Source organism: Epinephelus fuscoguttatus, linkage group LG4 (genome assembly GCF_011397635.1).
Source record: "Epinephelus fuscoguttatus linkage group LG4, E.fuscoguttatus.final_Chr_v1".
In the NCBI taxonomy this organism is placed as follows: Eukaryota; Metazoa; Chordata; class Actinopteri; order Perciformes; family Serranidae; genus Epinephelus; species Epinephelus fuscoguttatus.
Window position 1 is genome coordinate 47,297,948 of NC_064755.1, and position 19,008 is coordinate 47,316,955.

The 19,008-nt window shown below is 43.2% G+C and overlaps 1 protein-coding gene across 50 annotated transcripts in view; it reads right to left on the bottom strand.

Annotated features, from left to right (window-relative positions):
• Nucleotides 1-19,008, bottom strand: part of LOC125887903 (pleckstrin homology domain-containing family A member 7-like) — a 222,073-nt gene that overhangs the window by 107,329 nt on the left and 95,736 nt on the right. For all 50 annotated transcript variants that reach the window (XR_007449241.1, XR_007449230.1, XR_007449216.1 and 47 more), the window contains exon 4: nucleotides 10,763-10,846. Coding sequence is in view for 1 of the 50 variants with exons in the window: in XM_049575015.1 (XP_049430972.1) it covers nucleotides 10,763-10,846 (84 nt within the window). In the remaining 49 variants the exon portion in view is untranslated. The remainder of the gene's footprint in view (nucleotides 1-10,762; nucleotides 10,847-19,008) is intronic.

The following is a 19,008-nucleotide window of genomic DNA, read 5'->3' on the forward strand; positions in this document are numbered from 1 at the left end:
ATAAAACACATTAAATATCTGACACTGATAATTAAGATGTGAAAAGAAAACTAGCCTCATAACTTGGAAAAAGTGAACCTGTGGTATCTTAAACTATAATCAATTATTGGTGTCAGTGGAAGAATTATTCTAAGACTGAAATACTTTAATGAGGCCGATTTATTCTCCCTTTACATACGAAAACAGATGTGTGTTTTAAATGTTGTAAACATCACTGTTCTCATACTTCCATGTGTCCTGTATGATGTCATAGATACAGTCAACAGATGGCACCATAGGACGGAGTCAAAAGTTTCACACAACAACAAACGAGGCGAAGGTGGAGGAGGTCATAATAGTGAATCTTTAAACGGAGACAGTGTTGTAGACACAGTAGACTGTGAGGTCATTAAACACATCCTGATGTGTGGACGGGGAATTCTTTAAACCAGATTACTGACTCATTCTGTTCTGCCATTTTTTAATTTCTTTGCCGTCTCCTACGCTACATCTACGATGTCCGGTGGTTCTGGTCCGTTTCATCTGTATCCGTAAGATTTCAGAAAACGTGCACAAAAACAGACTGAGTACAGACAGACGGCTCCGCCTTCTCCGTATCTAATGTTCAGTATAAATGATCCCTCAGAGTCCTTGGAGGATTTTTACAGGAGATGTTGTTCAGAATCTGAGTAGCGATGAAACTTTTACAGAACTGAGTGTTAAAGCCAAGACGATCGCTGCACCTCTGCAAACTGAACTGTAGTAGTTGTGTTGTGTTTTCAACACTGGAGCCAAATCAATCAATAAATCAATCAATCAATTTTATTTATAAAGCCCAACATCACAAATCAAATCACAATTTGCCTCACAGGTCTTTACAGCATACGACATCCCTCTGTCCTTAGGACCCTCACAGCTGATCAGGAAAAACGGACTTTTAATTTAAGACAATAAAAGCGAGACGATAACCACCGACTGCCACAAGAGAACAAACATGGAAGAGTCCAAGCTACGTCACAAACATGTCACCCATCATGGATGAAGGTGGGGACATGAAGGTAGATTTGTTTTTTAGGTGGTGTCTTTTGTTTCCATGACAAACACATGAACACAACCAAATTTTTCGCTCTGCTTAAGTTTAATTTAGTCAAATCGGACACATTTCTGCAGGACAGAGTCTTTAACTGAGTGAAGGACGTCAGGCCTTCAGTTCTGAGCCTGCAGGCTGACACCGCTGATCTCAGGTCCATTAACTCAAGGTGAAAGCTTCACAGCGTCCTGCTTATGGAGCGGTGAGGATTCACATCAGACAGCAGGTGAGAGGCTGAAGGAACCAGTCTCATGAAAGTCTCTTCTGCTCCTCTCGAATCAAGAGCTGTTTTGTCCCGAATTTCCAGTTTGTGTTTCAAGGTCCTGCACACCCATGCACAGGTTTTATTTTTCCTGACTGATAAAACCTTTCTGCAGGTTATTTTACAGGAAGTACAGCTTTGTTTTCTTACTCTGCCTGATAAAACCTTTTAGACCTCTCTACAGGTTATTTTAGAGGAGTGAAGCTTTGCAGCTTCGCAGCTGAGGTAAAAAAAATAAAAAAAACTCCAGACTCATAAAAGACACAGGAAGTCAGTGAGTAAGTCGTCTGACGGTGTGCGCTCCCCCTCACAGAGCTAATCAGCCAAAATAAGTGACAACAAGTGTGATAAGCTTTGTTTATTCAGGAAATCTCCTTGACATCAAGCATGTGTTTATGTGTGAGAGCAGATTCAACAGATCTCAGCAGGACGAGTCATCACACACAGAGACTCTGATTAAAACTATCGTTTAAGTGTCAGGAGGAAAATCATCCTGAGAAGAGTTTCTAACTTTAGACTGATGATCGTCTCATTTCAGCGGTGAGGTGGAAGCTTCTGGAAACTGTTGGTCATCTACAGCGGCAGGACAATGCACAGGAGCGCTGAGTTTAACTGATGAGTATCACGAGTTCATCTGATGTTCAACTAAACTTCTCAGTGTTTATGACTCTGTTCCGTGATCAGATTCTGAGGGAGAGATTTAATGTAGAGTCACTGATGTTCTTGTGAAGTAAATCTATTTTGTCTTTTTAGAGTTCAGAATAAGTTTTAAATGAATGAATGAGTGCTGATGGAGATCAGCAGCAGACAGTAACTCTGAGAGGACCTGGTGAGTTAACGGTCGAGTCAGTAAGTGAACATAGCTCATTTCATAAATGTACAACTTGTATACGCCGTAATAATATGACGGTGAAGATTCTCGTTCATCCAGGTCATGGTAACTTCAACTGGTCACTTCGTACCAGTCCTGTACAACTGAAGAAGCTTCTTGGATGAGAGGCGAAACATCTTCAAGAAACGCAAAGAAGTCCAGTTGCCTAAAATATAGCACTTACGATTACCATAACCTGGGTGACTGAGAATCTTCACCGACAAGTTGCCATTGGGAAGAATGCCCTTCGACTGGTATGGGAATTTGAAAGAACATCTAGGAAGATGGCTGATTACAGGAACCACCTGCGTTTCAATCTGAGATGCAGGCAACACAGGATCATCCTTAAATGGTAAATGGACCTGCATTTGTATAGCGCCTTTCTAGTCATCTGATCACTCAAAGCACTTTTTACGCTATGAGTCACATTCACCCATTCACACACACATTAACACTGGTGGCTGAGGCCACCATACTAGGTGCCTGCTACTCAGTTTTTTAAGACACTCACACGCCGATGGAACAGCCATCTGGAACAATTTGAGGTTCAGTATCTTGTTGAAGGATACTTCGACATGCAGCCTGGAGGAGCCCGGTATCGAACCGCTGATCTTTCAATTGGTGGACGACCCGCTCTACCTCTGAGCCACAGCCTACGCTTGGGTTCCACCATGAAAGGACACAGGGCTGACACTATCCTTCAGAGGGCTCAGAACCAGCTGCTCAATGAGAGAGTGAGACACCTTCACTTCACCATTGATGCACTTAAATCCAAGACGGAACAGATACTGGAAGAACTGACAGCACTTCTACCCAGGAAAGTCCTGGAGGATGTCTCCAAGTTTGTTGAGAAGGCACAGGCTTCACAACACTCCAAAGGCAATAAACGACAGACACAAAAATTCTTGACACTACAGTCTCGTCATAACATCTCCAATAAAACAGACGTTCTGACCTGGAGAAACAAGGATCACAACACAGCACATCTGGACATACATGAGTAGTGGGTGAAAAACTTATCAGACAGGGAGCTCACTCAACCAGAAAAGGATGTCCTGGCCATGGGACTGAACTTTGCTGTAACACCAGAACAGATATCGGTGGTAGATCTTATGACTGCAACAGAGTCAGCCATCAGAAACAACAAGCTGGCAGACACAGAGGCAGAACAACTGAGATTAAAAGTATCAGCTGCTCTCGCTGGAGCAAAAACACCACCCTCCAACCTCACCATTGGACAGACCACTGTGTTATTGACTGTACCCTGGTGAGGCCATGCCATGCATCTACGGACTCCCCAAGATACACAAGGAAGGAGCACCACTAAGACCCATCATCAGCAGCATCAACTCAGTTATGTACAACATCTCCAATCACCTAGCTATGACCTAGCTCCCTTGGTTGGTAACACTCCACACCATTTAAGGAACTCTCAGGATTTTACCAACAAGACCAGAGATAACACTGGACTCTGACTAAACTATGGTATGATATGATGTCACTTCACTTTCCACTTGCATTCCCACCAAAGAAGCAGTTAAGACAGTGAGGAAACATCTGCTACAAGACAGCCGCCTTCCAGACAGCACCAACTTCACCCCAGACCACATTTGTGACCTGCTGGATCTTTGTTTGACCACCACCTACTTCAACTACAGCGAGGGTCTCTGAGCTAATGTGTGCTGTCTCCGTCTCTCTCAGACTCATCCTGGGTCTGTGTCTGCAGCTTGGTAAACGTGTGAAATAGGCAGAGCTGGGCCCTCCCTATAAGCAAGTTAAGCAGCTGCTGGGGGCCCCCCAGCCACTAAGGGGCCCCCAGATGGATGCACCATAAACTGAACTGACTGACTGTCACACCTCTGCACAGACTTGGCAACCCTGTTATTTACAATGAACTGCAGCCTAGTTGTTCATAGGGCAGCATGTGAGGATCTACATGTTTGTTTGATCAAAAAAACTGGCAACGAAGACTACTGAGTCAACATCAATGGTCAACATATATAACGTGACCTGTAGCAGGGCAGGGCCCCACGGACCAGGGGGCAAATGCCGTTCACTCAACAGAGCACGCGCAGTACCGTCTACGAAGATGTCGAAGCGGACACATCCCTCAGGAGCGGAGAAGAGGAAGAAAAAAAAGGTGAAGAAGGCAAAGAAACATGTTCAAGGTAAAGCCAAGGAAAGCAATGTGTCACCAGGATGGGCGATTTGATGAGTATGTGCAGTATATGTTTCTGCAGACCAGACTAATGCACTCAGTGTAGAGTTTCAAGTGATTATGGTGAAGCCTATCACTCAGCAAGGTTGGTACATCCTTTACTTTCAAGATAACTCATGGAAAACATTAAAAGCAGCATTGGTCGGGATGCACAACATATCAGTCAGTCATACTGTGGAGGTCAGAATATTAACAGTACAAAAGGATTAAAAAATTCTTTTAGCACAGTTCTGTTTTTACAATAATTGTTATTGAAACAAATAAAGTAATTAATACATCACTTTTTCAGAAGAAGCAATACTCAAATATTTTGGTGGTGGTGGAACCAGAGTGGATGAAAGCACTGGGAAGTGAAAATGTTTTAAAATTACAGTTCACTGTGTTGTCTTTTTGTTCATGGATGTTAATAATTGCTTATATTTCACCCCTCTGCATGTTATGTATGTTCTATTTGAATTCTCACACAGCAACACTCCACCTCCTGGTTCATCCACAGAGGACACATGTTCAGATGTGTAAATTAATAATGTCTTTGTTCACAACAATTTGAACTCATGTATGATTTTTAGATAAAATGATTAAGATACTGATATAAAGTAAAAGACTACAAGAAATTCTTAATGATAAATGTTAGGTTTTTTTCCTACCAGGCCCATCATCATCATCATCATCCCACACTGAAGCTGACTCATCTTCAGCCCCTGGGGCTGGTTCCACTGGTTCCACTGATACATTTGGTAAGTTTCATGTTTGCTGCCAAATTGTGGAACAGAAGTTACTAAAGCTTTTGCAACTGATTTTACTCCTCAGATCGAGTTGTAACTGCTGATCAAAGCCACCCAACATCTGTTCTTGAGTGAGTGAGTGAGTGAGTGAGTGAGTGTAGCAGTAAACTATGGCCCATCATGTTAATAGAGGTAAAAATGTAATGCATAAGGTTTATGATTGCATACGGTATCTGGTTTTGTGTCTATTTATGGCAAAGTAGGGCCCCTGGAGCTTATCCTGCTTAGGGCCCCCAGATGTCCAGGGCTGGCCCTGGAAATAGTTGTTATCTTATTCTCCTGACAAACACACTTTAACACTCTACACACATTGTGCTTTTGGTTTATATTGCTGCTGTTTCTTATATTTATATAATATTATTTTGCATCACTTTAGTGTTTTTTTTTTATTTTCTGTGTGTTTTTTTTTAATGTTCTCTGCAACACTGTGACATTGTCGTGACATCTTTTAACAGGCTGAGACTTCAGATTCATCGACTGGGTTCTCTGCATCATCTCTTTGTTCTATTTGTCATTTTGTGTATATTAAAATATACAAGAGTAAATCTATCACGCTCGTGACATGTAAAACCAAACCAATGGGATACAAGATGGTACTGTCAGCATAAATATGTCCATGACAGAGAGGAACTGAAAACACAGAATATTCATGCAAAGGGTCCTCATGCGCTTCCTTTACGACCCCTCTGTCATCTCTGAGGGTCTGATTTAAAACCAAAGACAGTTATAAAAAGGTTATAAGCAAGTATTGAAAGCAACTTACCAAACATAATGTTTGTATCATAGAAAGGCAGCCTCTTATCAAAATCCATAATGATGTCATCCACAACAGCAGGTCAAGCTGTGACCCTGCGACCTGACGTCAAACTGTGAGTCAAATATAAAACTGTCCTGTTGATTTTAAATTCATATTCTCTCATTGCTCTGAGTCTCCCGTCCCTGCAGCAAAGACAAATGTTCAGCAGCACCACGACTGCTGCAGAGGAATAAATTCAATTCTGTTTTTGTTTTTTAAGTTTGCTGCTTTTTGCTGAATGTATTCTGCAGGCTGACATCCAGACTCTACTCTCCCTCCTGAGGGTGTGTGCAGGTGGATTTGTGTAGAAGGGCTGGAGCCTACAGAACTGCAGTCAGTGGACTGAAAACACTGAACGCTGTCAAACATATCACTGCCATTTGAGCTTTTTTCCACACAAACTGGTTCACAGCACCCACAGCAAGATGGTAGTCATTTTTCTTTTGGCTCTGACAAAACCACACAACCATTAACTAATCCAGCCCCTCTGCAAAGCTTCCTGAAGAGTGTTGTTTTTCCCTTGTTCGTCTTTGGATTATAGTCGAGGTGTTTTTATATATTCAAGCTGCAGGATGTGTTTATGTAAATTTCCTCAGTCTTATTGACCTACTTTACAATGTGGGGCAGCCGGAGAGAAGAGTGTGAGATCTATTGTGAGACAGAGATGGTCCGTATTGTGGTGAACGTCTGGTGTTGGGTTCAGAAAGAAGAAAGAACTCTGACCTGTTATAAAGGAATCAGGACTGTCTCTATATACAGACTCTACATTCAGTGAATGTAGAGTCTGTAGGCAAACCCCAGAGATCTTGCCTCCAGAAGAAGAACGGAAGAGCCCTGGTTTCCGGTGCTAAGCTGTTTGTAGTCCGCGTGATATTGACCAATCACATTTGAGCTGGTTGCAGTTGTTGCCAGGTTAAACGCTCCGTGCAGTGAACTAACGAGGCGAAACATAATTGGCGTGACTGCAAACTCTGAATCCATCACAATGGTTCAACATATTTACTTATATATAAACGGAAGTCGGAAACGGAAATTCACCCCCTCAAACCGGAATGCCAAAAAATCGAGGAACTGCCCCCAGAGGCTGTATCGCCGTCTGCCGGAAGTCAGATGCCGAATACAGCCGATGGGTTCCAAGAATGAACTACTCCTAACCTATCTGACAGTGTCAGCTCATCTCTGACCGTAAAGCACTTAGAATCACACAGGACCCTGACCATCCACTCCACCAATACTTCATTGCCCTCCCCTCCAGCCATACGTACAGGCTACCTCTATGCAAAAAAGCCAAGTTCAATAAGCGTTCCATTCCTGCAGCTCTGCATGCCCTAAATGTATGAATAACATCTGTCTGACAATGTTCCAGCCTGTGGTGTGTTTGTATGTCTATGTAATTGTTAACGTCACGTAACCCCCGTTTTTCTGTTAATGTTTTGCACTGACTGTAAAAAAAGAATTTCCTTGCAAAAGACTACGTAAACTAAACTAATATACAAATATTTTTGAATTCTTACACTGTGAACACCAACACACCCTTCAGCTCAGCATTAAAGGAACATTTTAGGAAATGCACTCATTCAGTTTTTTGTTGAGGTGACAAGATTAAAACCACTCTGATATCTGAACTAATCACGACCTGATGAAACACATTGATCTGATAATAAAGTTGTTTTAAATACTAAAACTGTTGCTACAGTTTCATTTCTTTAGACTTTTTCTTTTCTCCGTGCACCCTGGACATCAGAGAGGTGTCACCTGAAATCCGTCCTCTGCTTCACTGATCACAGCTGATTACTTTTGTTTAACTGTAAGACCAGACACAGAAGGAAACAACGAGCCTGGATCTAAAGTTAAACACATCCGACCACCAGCTCGTCTAAAGCTCAGTGATTAACAGGTTATATCCTGTTTATACGCCTCTGAGACAATCACCAATACTTGTGGATTCAGTTTAGAAAACCAATATCCAGGCTGAGACTTGATCTGTGCAGCGGTGATGCTGCTCTAACTTCTGAAAACAGATTTCTGCACATCAGCGCAGATGAATCATTTTTAATATGACAGTATAAATTACAGCTGCACCCTGAAGGCTAAAGATTTAAATACTCAAATTCTGAAAGTCGAGGAGTCGCGTATTTTTGTTTGTCTGATTGTTTGTCAGTCAGTGTGTTTTGGTCCGCAGATTTAGCTGCAGACACAGACCCAGGGTGAGTCTGAGTGAGACAGAGACAGCACACATTAGCTCAGAGGGCTAACCTGATTCGTTTACTATACAGTGGTGGAAAAAAAGTTTTCGGACACCCTTAAAATTTTACACAATCTCAAATATTATCATGAAATATTTGTGGAAAAATCTTTTTTGTGTTCCAAAAGGTGTGGCTGCATTAGACAGATACAAACAAATACAAATTATATTTTTTTTGTTTATTGTTTACAAGAAAAACTAACAAAACTAAATTCTTGACAGTTTCAATATGTCAGTTCTCAACATTGTCGGTATCAAAGTCAACAAATAACAGAGAATGTGTTCAAAACTGAACAAAAAATAAATAAACCATCACATCATCAAATTAATATTTAGTAGTCCTGCCATTGGCACATAGTAGAGCTCTAATCCTGGCTGGCATGTTCCCCACGAGCCTTTCACACTGTTGAGGGGTAATCTTGTCCCATTCTTCTTGAATCACTGCTTTTAATTCTTCTAAATTCTTTGGTTTATGCTTTGAAACAGACCTTTTGATAATCCACCACAGATTTTCAATGGGGCTCATGTCCGGGATTGAGCTGGCCACTCTAAGACCTGGATACTGTGCTCCTGCAGCCAAGTTCTACTGGCCTTGGATGTGTGGCAAGGGGCATTATCTTGTTGAAACATCCAGTTTTTACCTCGACGGAACAGTGCACGCAGAAGGGAGCATGTGGGTTTGGAGAATGGTACAATACTTGGTAGAGTTCAATGTGCCATCACAGACAGTGAGATGACCAACACCAGCAGCACTCATGCATCCCCAAACCATGATACTGCCTCCACCATGCTTGACAGTAGGTACTGTACATGCTGGAGATAATGCTTCGCCTGGCCTTCTGCATACCCTCACATTAGTAGGAGGAAGATAAAGCTGGAAACTGGACTCATCTGACCACAAAATCTTCTTCCAATTCCTGGCTGTCCAGTTCTTGTGTGCCTGGGCCCAACGCCGGGCTAACCTCTGTCTCTCATTGATCAGGGGCTTCTTGATAGCCTTGTAGGACCTTAAGCCATGATCTAAAAGTCGGCCACGTACAGTGCGGGTGGAACACTGGACACCAGTTTGGTTTGACCACTGCTGCTGAAGCTCCTGTGATGTCATTCGGTGGTTTTGCCTGCACATGCGGATCAGGATGCGGTCATTTCTTGCTGAAGAAACCCTCGGACGCCCAGATCTTGGTTTGTCTTCCAAGCTGTTGGTTCGTCTGTATTTCTGCAGAGTGTATCCAACTGCTGAAGGCCTGCATCTGCACTTCCTGGCTATCTGGCGGCAGCTGTACCCTTCCTGGCTGAGAATCTTTATCTTCAGGCGTGTTTCCTGCGTTAGGTTCCTTGTTTTAGCCATTTTTGTGTCTGAAGAACTTTCAAATGTGCTGGCTTTATGTAGACACGAAGCTTGGCAACAAAAATTGTGTCTTTTAATAAAAAGAACGACCTTCATCACTGGTACCAAAATGAGCCAATACTCAAAATTTCTTATGTATTTTTATGGAACCAATCAATTTTAAGTTTTTAATGGCTTTTTTAGGATTTATTTAGTATTTTGGCTGTAACTGTACCTAAGAGTGATTCTTAATGCAATATTTCACAAATGCATGGGGTGTCCGAAAACTTTTTTCCACCACTGTATTATGTGAACGCTGCTGTCACCCTGAACGCTCCACTGAGCGTTGTTCAAACTCTTCGTGGAGGGAATAAAAAAAGGAACAAATAATTAAAAATTTATTTCGAACAGCCAAATCTGATTCAGTGGACATAACTTTAAGTCGTGTTCAGCCCTATCATAAACTTAATCAATGTTTGAAAATTCCCTTTCAGCCAATGCAGTCCTCACAGATCGTGCTTACCTGCCACTCAAACATGATTGGTCGATACACGAGGCAAGGTGACTCAGATCAGTAACTTCCTGCAGTTTTTAAATCACCATGAGATGTTTATCCCTGCTGTCTGCAGTCTTTATGCTAAGCAATGCTAAGCTAACATAATAATGAAACAAATCGATCTTCTCATCAAACTTTCATAAAGTTAAAAAACAGATGAAACTAAAAGTTCAAATTCTGATGGAAGAGACAGATTTTACAGACTCCTGCAGCAGCGTCACTGAGCAGTGATGGCGTGCCCTTCACACATCCAACAGTTTCACTTCTTTATTTAAGAGGCAGTGAAATCAAACGCCCACATCTTTACTAAAAACAGCTCTGAACCTCAAACCTGCCAGAAACTCTCAGTACACAAGAATAACCTGATAAACTGAGGAGAAGAATATGTACATGATGACTGTGAGGATGTCTCCAAAGTCAAACAGAAGGTCAGACATCGAGAAACGACACTAAAACAAATTATCAGTCAGATTTGTCTCATTGCTCAGCATCACCTCATCACTTTAAAGAAAGAGATAATAAAAGCAGCTCACAGCCTGACTGATGAACATACAGTAAGTTGTTTCAGCTGCAGAAAAATCATGTCTGTGTTTTCGTTTTTATGTGACAGAAGAAACAAAATCGATCACTCACTGTTCCTGCAGGATAAAGTCCATGTTCTCTGGAGAAATCTGTCCCGTCACAGGATGGCGAAACGTGGTGGTCTTCTGGTTATGACTGCAGTGACAGAGGGAGGAGACACACAGGAGACAGAATTAGCCACCTCACTGCTCTGTAAATACTATCGCCGTGTTCACAGCGACATGAGACGATCAATCCCCACAGGCTCTGTTCAGACTCTCCACCCTGATGTCCCTGACGTTCCCAGCCCTGTGCAGAATGTGAGGGGAGCCTGCAGGACGCCCCCCCCTCCAGACCAACCACACCCAAACTGCCCTGTGGGACCAAAGTGACACGCTCAGCACAAAACCAAAACACTGCACAGTTCAGGCCGGGGCCTCCATCAGTCATTCTACGCCTCAACCAGAGTGTGAAAGCCTCCAACAGGGTAAACAACATGGGTGTGTGTGTGTGTGTGTGTGTGTGTGTGTGTGTGTGTGTGTGTTAGGTGAACAGGAGCTTGAACCCTCACATCGACAGCCGACAGTGATGCTGATGTTTTTACTGAAGTTTGAACAGATCTGATCTGAGGTCAGTGAACAGTCAGTAGATTCCTGTTCCTGATTCGAGGTTACACACAGTGGCCGTCATCACTGCCCCCACCAAAACTGTGACGAAAGCTGCTGCACAGCTGATTATCAGTCACCAATACTCAAACAGACCTTGTGTGTAAAAGTTCAGAAACCATCTCTCATCTCCAACAATAATGAGTAGAAACAGCACCTTCAACGCCACACAAACTCCTGCCTGATGTCACAGTGGATCAAACGCTATGGGATGACGAGGTTTCCCTAGAGACACAACAGCAGCAGCTCCATGACAGGGACTTACAACATCATTATTAGCTCACAGCATGACGACTACACACAACATGTCACATGAAACATGCCACATCTCAACACGCTGCCGTCTCCTCAGCTCACACTGATGTCAGTTGGTGTTCCTGCCATCAGCTCAGCCACCTCCACCACAACCAGTACTCACAAGGAGGGCAGACCCCCACCCAGGCCAAATACTCAGTCACATGGTGTTCAAAAAACTAAAACGAGATTCACGGATCTGCTCTGGTGCTTTCCTCGACCTCTGATACACCCTCCCACCAACACAGTTTAAACCAAGACATTCACACACGTGGTTTAAATTAAATCCAGTTTGTGCTGCAGGATCGGAGGAGTTTGGTCTTCTCTCCTCCTGCTGGCTGCGTACCGTCGACACTCTCAGCTGCTGCAGGCCATGTGGTGATTCGTCAGGTACCAATAAAAAAAAACAACAAACATCTACAGCACAGAGTTTAATTTAAGGCCTGATGAATCACCTTCGGTGGCCCACAGGGGACTCCACTCACATTTACACATCAATGTTTGACAGCCAGCCGTAGAAAATCGCGACAGAGTAAAACGCAGAAAAGGTTTCGAGGATCACGGAGAACCTTTGGTCTGAATCCACGAGGAAGGAGAGCGGCCCAGGACTGGAGCAGGTGTTCCTCATGCTGCCAGAGTGTGTGTGTGTGTGTCACAGGACAAAAACACACAACGCTGCAGATAGTAACATCCCTCAGGACGATACGCTCACTGTTTCTACATAACGTGATGAATTAATGATCGTCTGAACAGGATGGAAATCTAATCGATCAGTTGTAGGAAAACAGATCGTCCTGACAGAGCCGTGAGTTACGACTGAGACTTTCACAGTCCGACAGCCAGCGATAAACTCAGTGTTGTTTGACTGATAACAGACACCTGGGTCGATCCAGGTGATGTCACGTTACATTAAGATTAAAGACGTGGAGGAAGTCTTTACGACCTGTTAAAGGTGAAAACACACAGTTCATACTGCGACCTTTTTTAACCAAACTTTTTTCTTCTTTCTTCAGAAACTGATAAGCTGATGTCAAATTAATTGTATTTATAAGAAAACAGCAGAATATAAATAAAAAGAAATCTCTCCACCCACATTATTTGGCTGTGCCGATACATTTCTAAAAGGCATGAATATGTATGAAGGAGGTCTTAATGGATCACACTAAAACATCTGAATTACTCTTACAGAAAAATGTTACATAAGGACTTCAATTACATTAGTAGGAAATGATGCAAACAGGATTAATACACCATCAACATCATTATTATATGAATGCTTTATTATGTTAATGTGAATTTATTCACTAGAAACAGATGCTTCTTAAACTGCTCCACAAAACAGAGAAAAGCCAAACGTCTGAGTGTGAAGAAAAAACATCTTATTACATCATATTAAACACAACGTTGTGACATCAGACAATAAATCAACACGATACACAACAGTTAATATTCATGTTAATCATAACATGACGATAGAAAAATAAAACCATCTTTCATTCACACACACGTGTCAGAACCAACAGCTGCATGCAGAATTCATAAAGAGCTTATGAAATAAACGCAACATGTTAAACCCATTAACTCTGATCGCTCTGCTGGACGATGACATGGTGACGAGGTATTTATGAGCGCTAAGGACACCTTAAATTTTCTCTGTGAGCCGAGCAGTAAATTTAGAGATCGATCAGACACGTTAACACAAAGACCTGGTCATCTATCAGCTGATGTGTGAAGCTCTGCTGCTGAATGGGAAACTGATAAATTCACGTCTGTCGGCGTCCTGAGAGGCTGTTTATGATGCAGCGAGGTTCAGAGATATAATAGACGTGATGGTGTCGGTGCAGAGGAGCTGAGGAAACGATGACCCGAGCTGAGAGATAAAATACTGAGAGCAAAGCTAAAAGCTTTAAACAGCAGCCCTTTAACACAGATAATAAAAGACATGTTCACAATGTTCCTCACAGCTCTGGATTCTCTTATTCTCACAGACAGAGACCAAACAAAGTCTGGCACATTCATGGTTAATGACAGATGATCAGATTCTTCCTCAAGCAGCCAACGTTAGCTCCACCCTATTGTCCAAATATGGTCACTTCTGGCTCCAAAAATCCAAGATGGTGACAGCCAAAATGCGAGTCCACAACACTTACATGAATACATGAAATGAGCAGCATGTGACAAAGTGGTTTGAGCCCAAACAGAATTATCAGCATTTTAGAGTCTTTAGTTCATTGTTTTGGTTTCAGAGCAGCTGCAGCAGGAGGCTGATTTATCTCTGTCCGACCCTCCGTGTGTCTCACAGCGACTATAACCACTGTGCCAGACCATAATATCTCAAACAGTTAGCTGGCTGGCTGAGTCCACTTCCTTGTGACCTAATAAAACCATAAATACAACAAATTATTATTACTAAAAAACATGGAAAGCAGTGATGTCCATCTATCCATCTTCTAAACGCTTCATCCTCGTGAGGGTCGCGGGGGGGGGGGGGGGGGGGGGTGGAGCCTATCCCAGCTGACACATAGAGACACACAACCATTCACACCTACGGACAATTTAGAGTCACCAATTAACCTGCATGTCTTTGGACTGTGGGATGAAGCCGAAGTGCCCAGAGAGAACCCACGCTGACACGGGGAGAACATGCAAACTCTGCACAGAAGGGCTCCCACACCGGGGATCGAACCGGGAGCCCTCTTGCTGTGAGGCGAGAGTGCTAACCACCACACCACCGTGCCGCCCAAGCAGTGATGTAACGGATCAAATATATAATTATATGATCACTTATTAACAAGCTGCCACGCGTCATCAAACTAAAATTGTAACTTAATGTGATGAAGATAATGTTCGATCTATTTGATGAATTACTCGTCAGGTTCATTAAACTTGTTGAAACATGGCGCTCCACAGCCGACAGGGGGAGGGGCTTGTTTCACAGGGCGGAGCCTAAAGTTTAATCAACAGAACTTATTTATAAATCAGGTTTCATCAAACACATGAAGACAAATGATTATCTGATAACTCATGACTGATATTTCCTTTAATGAATAAACTGTAAAACTCACATTGATTTGTTTATCAAAGAGTTTTTGGTTTTTGTTTGTTTTCACGTGTCTTGTTTTGTGTTTTGTTTGTGGCAGCACCTTCACATGGTGAGATCTCTGATACTAGGTGGAGATTAAGTGTGTATCAACTGTACGCCAACAGAAACTATCTGCACCTGCTCCTGTACATCAGAGGAGCATATGGTGGTCTTGTTTGTCATGTATTATATCTCACATTATTCTGCTGTGGCTCAGAGGTAAGTGCACCTGAAACACAGCATCAGCTAAAAGCAGAGTGCAGCTATAAAAATATTCTGTTGTCCCATAAACTTAAATCTCCGAGGACAATAGAGGCACTTCACTTTGTGAGTTCGCTCTCCAGCCCTGAGAGACTTACATAACGAGCTGAACTCCCACTGATTAAATTAGCCTTCCTGATGCTGACACTCTGTACACAGCCTCCCATGAAAGGTGAGGTGTTCACCTGCAGGGTGGCGCTGATGACTCTGGAATATTGATTGGTTGAGTCAGAGCAGTCACAGCATGTGTGGAACTGCAGACGTACTGTTGGACATTTTTCAATATGAGACCTGATACAGTGTTTGGTGTCAAAAGGAACATCGAAACAAGCTTGATGCTTTTTGGACACAATGAGACAAAGGGACACCTGTCCACCTGTTACAGACGGGGATGGATGGATGAGACAAAGGGACACCTGTCCACCTGTTACAGATGGGGTGGATGGATGAGACAAAGGGACACCTGTCCACCTGTTACAGATGGGGTGGATGGATGAGACAAAGGGACACCTGTCCACCTGTTACAGATGGGGTGGATGGATGAGACAAAGGGACACCTGTCCACCTGTTACAGATGGGGTGGATGGATGAGACAAAGGGACACCTGTCCACCTGTTACAGATGGGGTGGACGGATGAGACAAAGGGACACCTGTCCACCTGTTACAGACGGGGTGGATGGGTGATGCTTTGGGCTTTTACATGACCCTGTGAGTCACTAACATGAAATCAATATCAGTCACTGTGTAATACAGGAACAGACTTTAACACAACACGAGTAACAAAAACAGCTGCTGAGGCTGAAAGATGTGACCCTGAACACAACATGTTACCTACATGTGGTCTACATACAAGCTTAACATGACTTCCTCTTCATACTGACTGAGTTTATGCAAAGAGCATCAGATCTGTCAGTTTGAACCTGCGTCTGCATCAACTGTTAGTACATATTAATCATTCCCTCCAACAGTCTGCAGCACATCATCCAACAAAGTCCCCAAACATGTTGAGTCCTTCTTCTCTGTAGTTTGAGTTCTCAAACCTGAAGCCACATTTTTAGGACAAATACAGCTCCATGTGGATCAGCAGGCGGGTCCTCAGATCAGACCGACATGAGTCTGACAGCACCAATCAGCTGAGCTCATGGTGTGTTTGTTTTGTACCCGGTTCCGTTTCTTTTTTGGAACCGGGTCCAAAGTTCTTGTTCTGGAACCGGTTCCATCACTTCTGGATTAACGGTTTCTGCAAACGGTTCCTAGATTGTAAAAAAACAAACAAAAATCGTCACGTGCATTTCCATTAGAGTGCGGCATGGGCCGCATATTTCTGTCTGAACCCGACCGAGCCCGACATTATTTAATGACTAAAGCACTGAGTTTGTGTCACACAGTTGTCATGGTTACAGGCTATTTAACAGGCCGGGCGGAGAGGGAGACCTCCATGTTTGAGACGGGAGCGGGCGGCGGGAGGTCCGAGACTGAGACTGAGAGCGGTAGAAACCAACAGCCAATGTGTGTGTTATGTCCAGGTGTTGTCACGTAAATAACAGTGCCCAAGCATGAATGCATATAAGTATTTTTTATTACATTGCTGTGGTTAATTTGAGGTAATAGTGTTACTGTAGAAATCAGAGAGTCACTTTCTGTTGTTATATATTCTCAGGGACATGATACAAGCTCTAAATCTGAAATACACACCACACACAAATGTGTATTTTCATCTAATTGTACTGTGCAACAGTTAGAATAAAGTGTTTGTATTTGTATGATTGCATTTGTGTTTATTATATACTTGTTTAATTATAGCAAGTATAATGAATATAATGTAGGAATCGGTAAGGAATCCGAATCGTTAAAGTCCTAACGAGTCCCAACCCTAGTCAGAAGTCAGAAGTTGGAATGACGTCAACTCCAAGTTGACAACAGTTTTTGCATTCTAGTTGACAACGGTGGATAAGTCGCAAAAAAACATGGTCATTACTGTTCTACTGTTGGGCTAGCCGTTCAGTTGATAACAACGCTCTATGTGGCATTTTGCACATACAGACAGCATAGCAACATGCCCACGGATAAAAATTTAACAGTACTATGGGAATGACTGAGCTAATGTAAAACAAATAAGACAGAACTGCTATAAACAGTACTTTAGCAGAGTGTTTACTCACTATGTATGTGACCGGCAGCCATCATGAATTCGTAAGTCGTGGTTGATGCGGTTGCTCTGAGTTTCTGAGTTGGAAATCCAACCGCAGGGCGCATTCGAGTTTAAACTTCCGACTGGGAACTGGGAATTTCCTACCTCCAAGTACAAAACGAACGCAGCATCAGACACACTTCATATCGTACACAGATTTTCTCTGGCATCTGTTTCAGTTCTGATCGCAGCAGGGACCGTACCTTTCTACTGAAACATTCAGATTCAGATTCATCTCAGTTTCTGTCGACTGAAAGTCAAAAAGAATTTTTACTTTGTTATTAACACACAGCTTGTTGTTGTAAAAACCATCCTGACAGTGAATCCAGACAAACAGTTCAGATAAAAAGGCTTTATGACATTTCTTCCTTTTCATACCAGCATCATGTCTCAGACTTTAATTTGGGGTTTCGTGACAACAGATCTAAAGGAAGACACAACTGGTTCTTTTCAGGCCTGTAATTCTGGACTACAGAACATAGAAACCAAAACAAGCTGTTCAACTGAAATGAATCATGAAAAGATGCAAAGACCACAGCTCAGTGAATCTGTCATTTGTTGGTCTTCTATTGATCTGCGTTCATCAGACTGACTCCTGCAGCTGAGGAAGACTTTGTTTCTTCCTCTGAGGCTTCTGTGACATGAAGGAATTGAAGTAACCCTTCCTCTGCTGTCAGCTGCTGAGCTCTGCCCCGCTGACTCTGCTGACCCCGTCGATATCCACGGCATTTATGAAGGACGGCTGGTAAACCTCAGGGGTTACGTCAACACCATGACAGCTCTCACACAACACATCCCGCCTCTCATGCAAACACACATGATCTCTGTCCCTGGTGTTCAGCACACACGCTACACCTGCTGCGTCACATGACCTGTGTGTCACTGAGTCTCTCCAGGAACTCCAGTCGCTTCACGCCAGTTTGTCCTTGAGCCAAGTTACTGGAAAACAAGTCGTGCTGTTGAAATGATTCATGGACCGACCAACACATTTTTTCATCAGATAGTTTCTGTAATAGACTCATCTGAACGACAAATGATCAACAGATAACTGATCAATAACCAAACTAAATCTAATTAGAGTTCAACTTCCTGTTTGTCCTTCAGCCAGAAACAGTCAGCTCATCTTAACGTCTCATGAGTGTGAAACTGTGCCAATATTTTTATGTTCAGACATCAAACTGTCAGTGAGGTCATACTGAGCCCTGATTGGCTGTCACTGATTGGTCCAACGGCCTGTTGATAACTTGATTGGCTGTCACTTATCTGTAAAACTGCTGGGCGATAAAACAACAACCAGAATTATCTGAATTATTATATTATCATATAGTATATAAACTTCCATGTTAGAGAAATAAATAAGGGGGGGACAATCAGAGGAACACTCAGGGGGACGTTCAGAGGGACGTTCAGAGGGACTTTCAGAGGGACGTTCAGCGGGACGTTCAGGGGGACGTTCAGAGGAACATTCAGGAGGACATTCAGAGGGACATTCAGGGGGACGAACAAAGGAACGTTCAGAGGGACGTTCAGGGGGACGAACAGGGGGACGAACAAAGGAACGTTCAGCGGGACGTTCAGAGGGACGTTCAGTGGGACGTTCAGGGGGACGTTCAGGGGGACGTTCAGGGGGACGTTCAGCGGGACGTTCAGAGGGACGTTCAGCGGGACGTTCAGAGGGACGTTCAGGGGGACGTTCAGGGGGACATTCAGGAGGACATTCAGAGGGACGTTCAGGGGGACGAACAGGGGGACGAACAAAGGAACGTTCAGAGGGACGTTCAGGGGGACGTTCAGAGGGACGTTCAGGGGGACGAACAGGGGGAC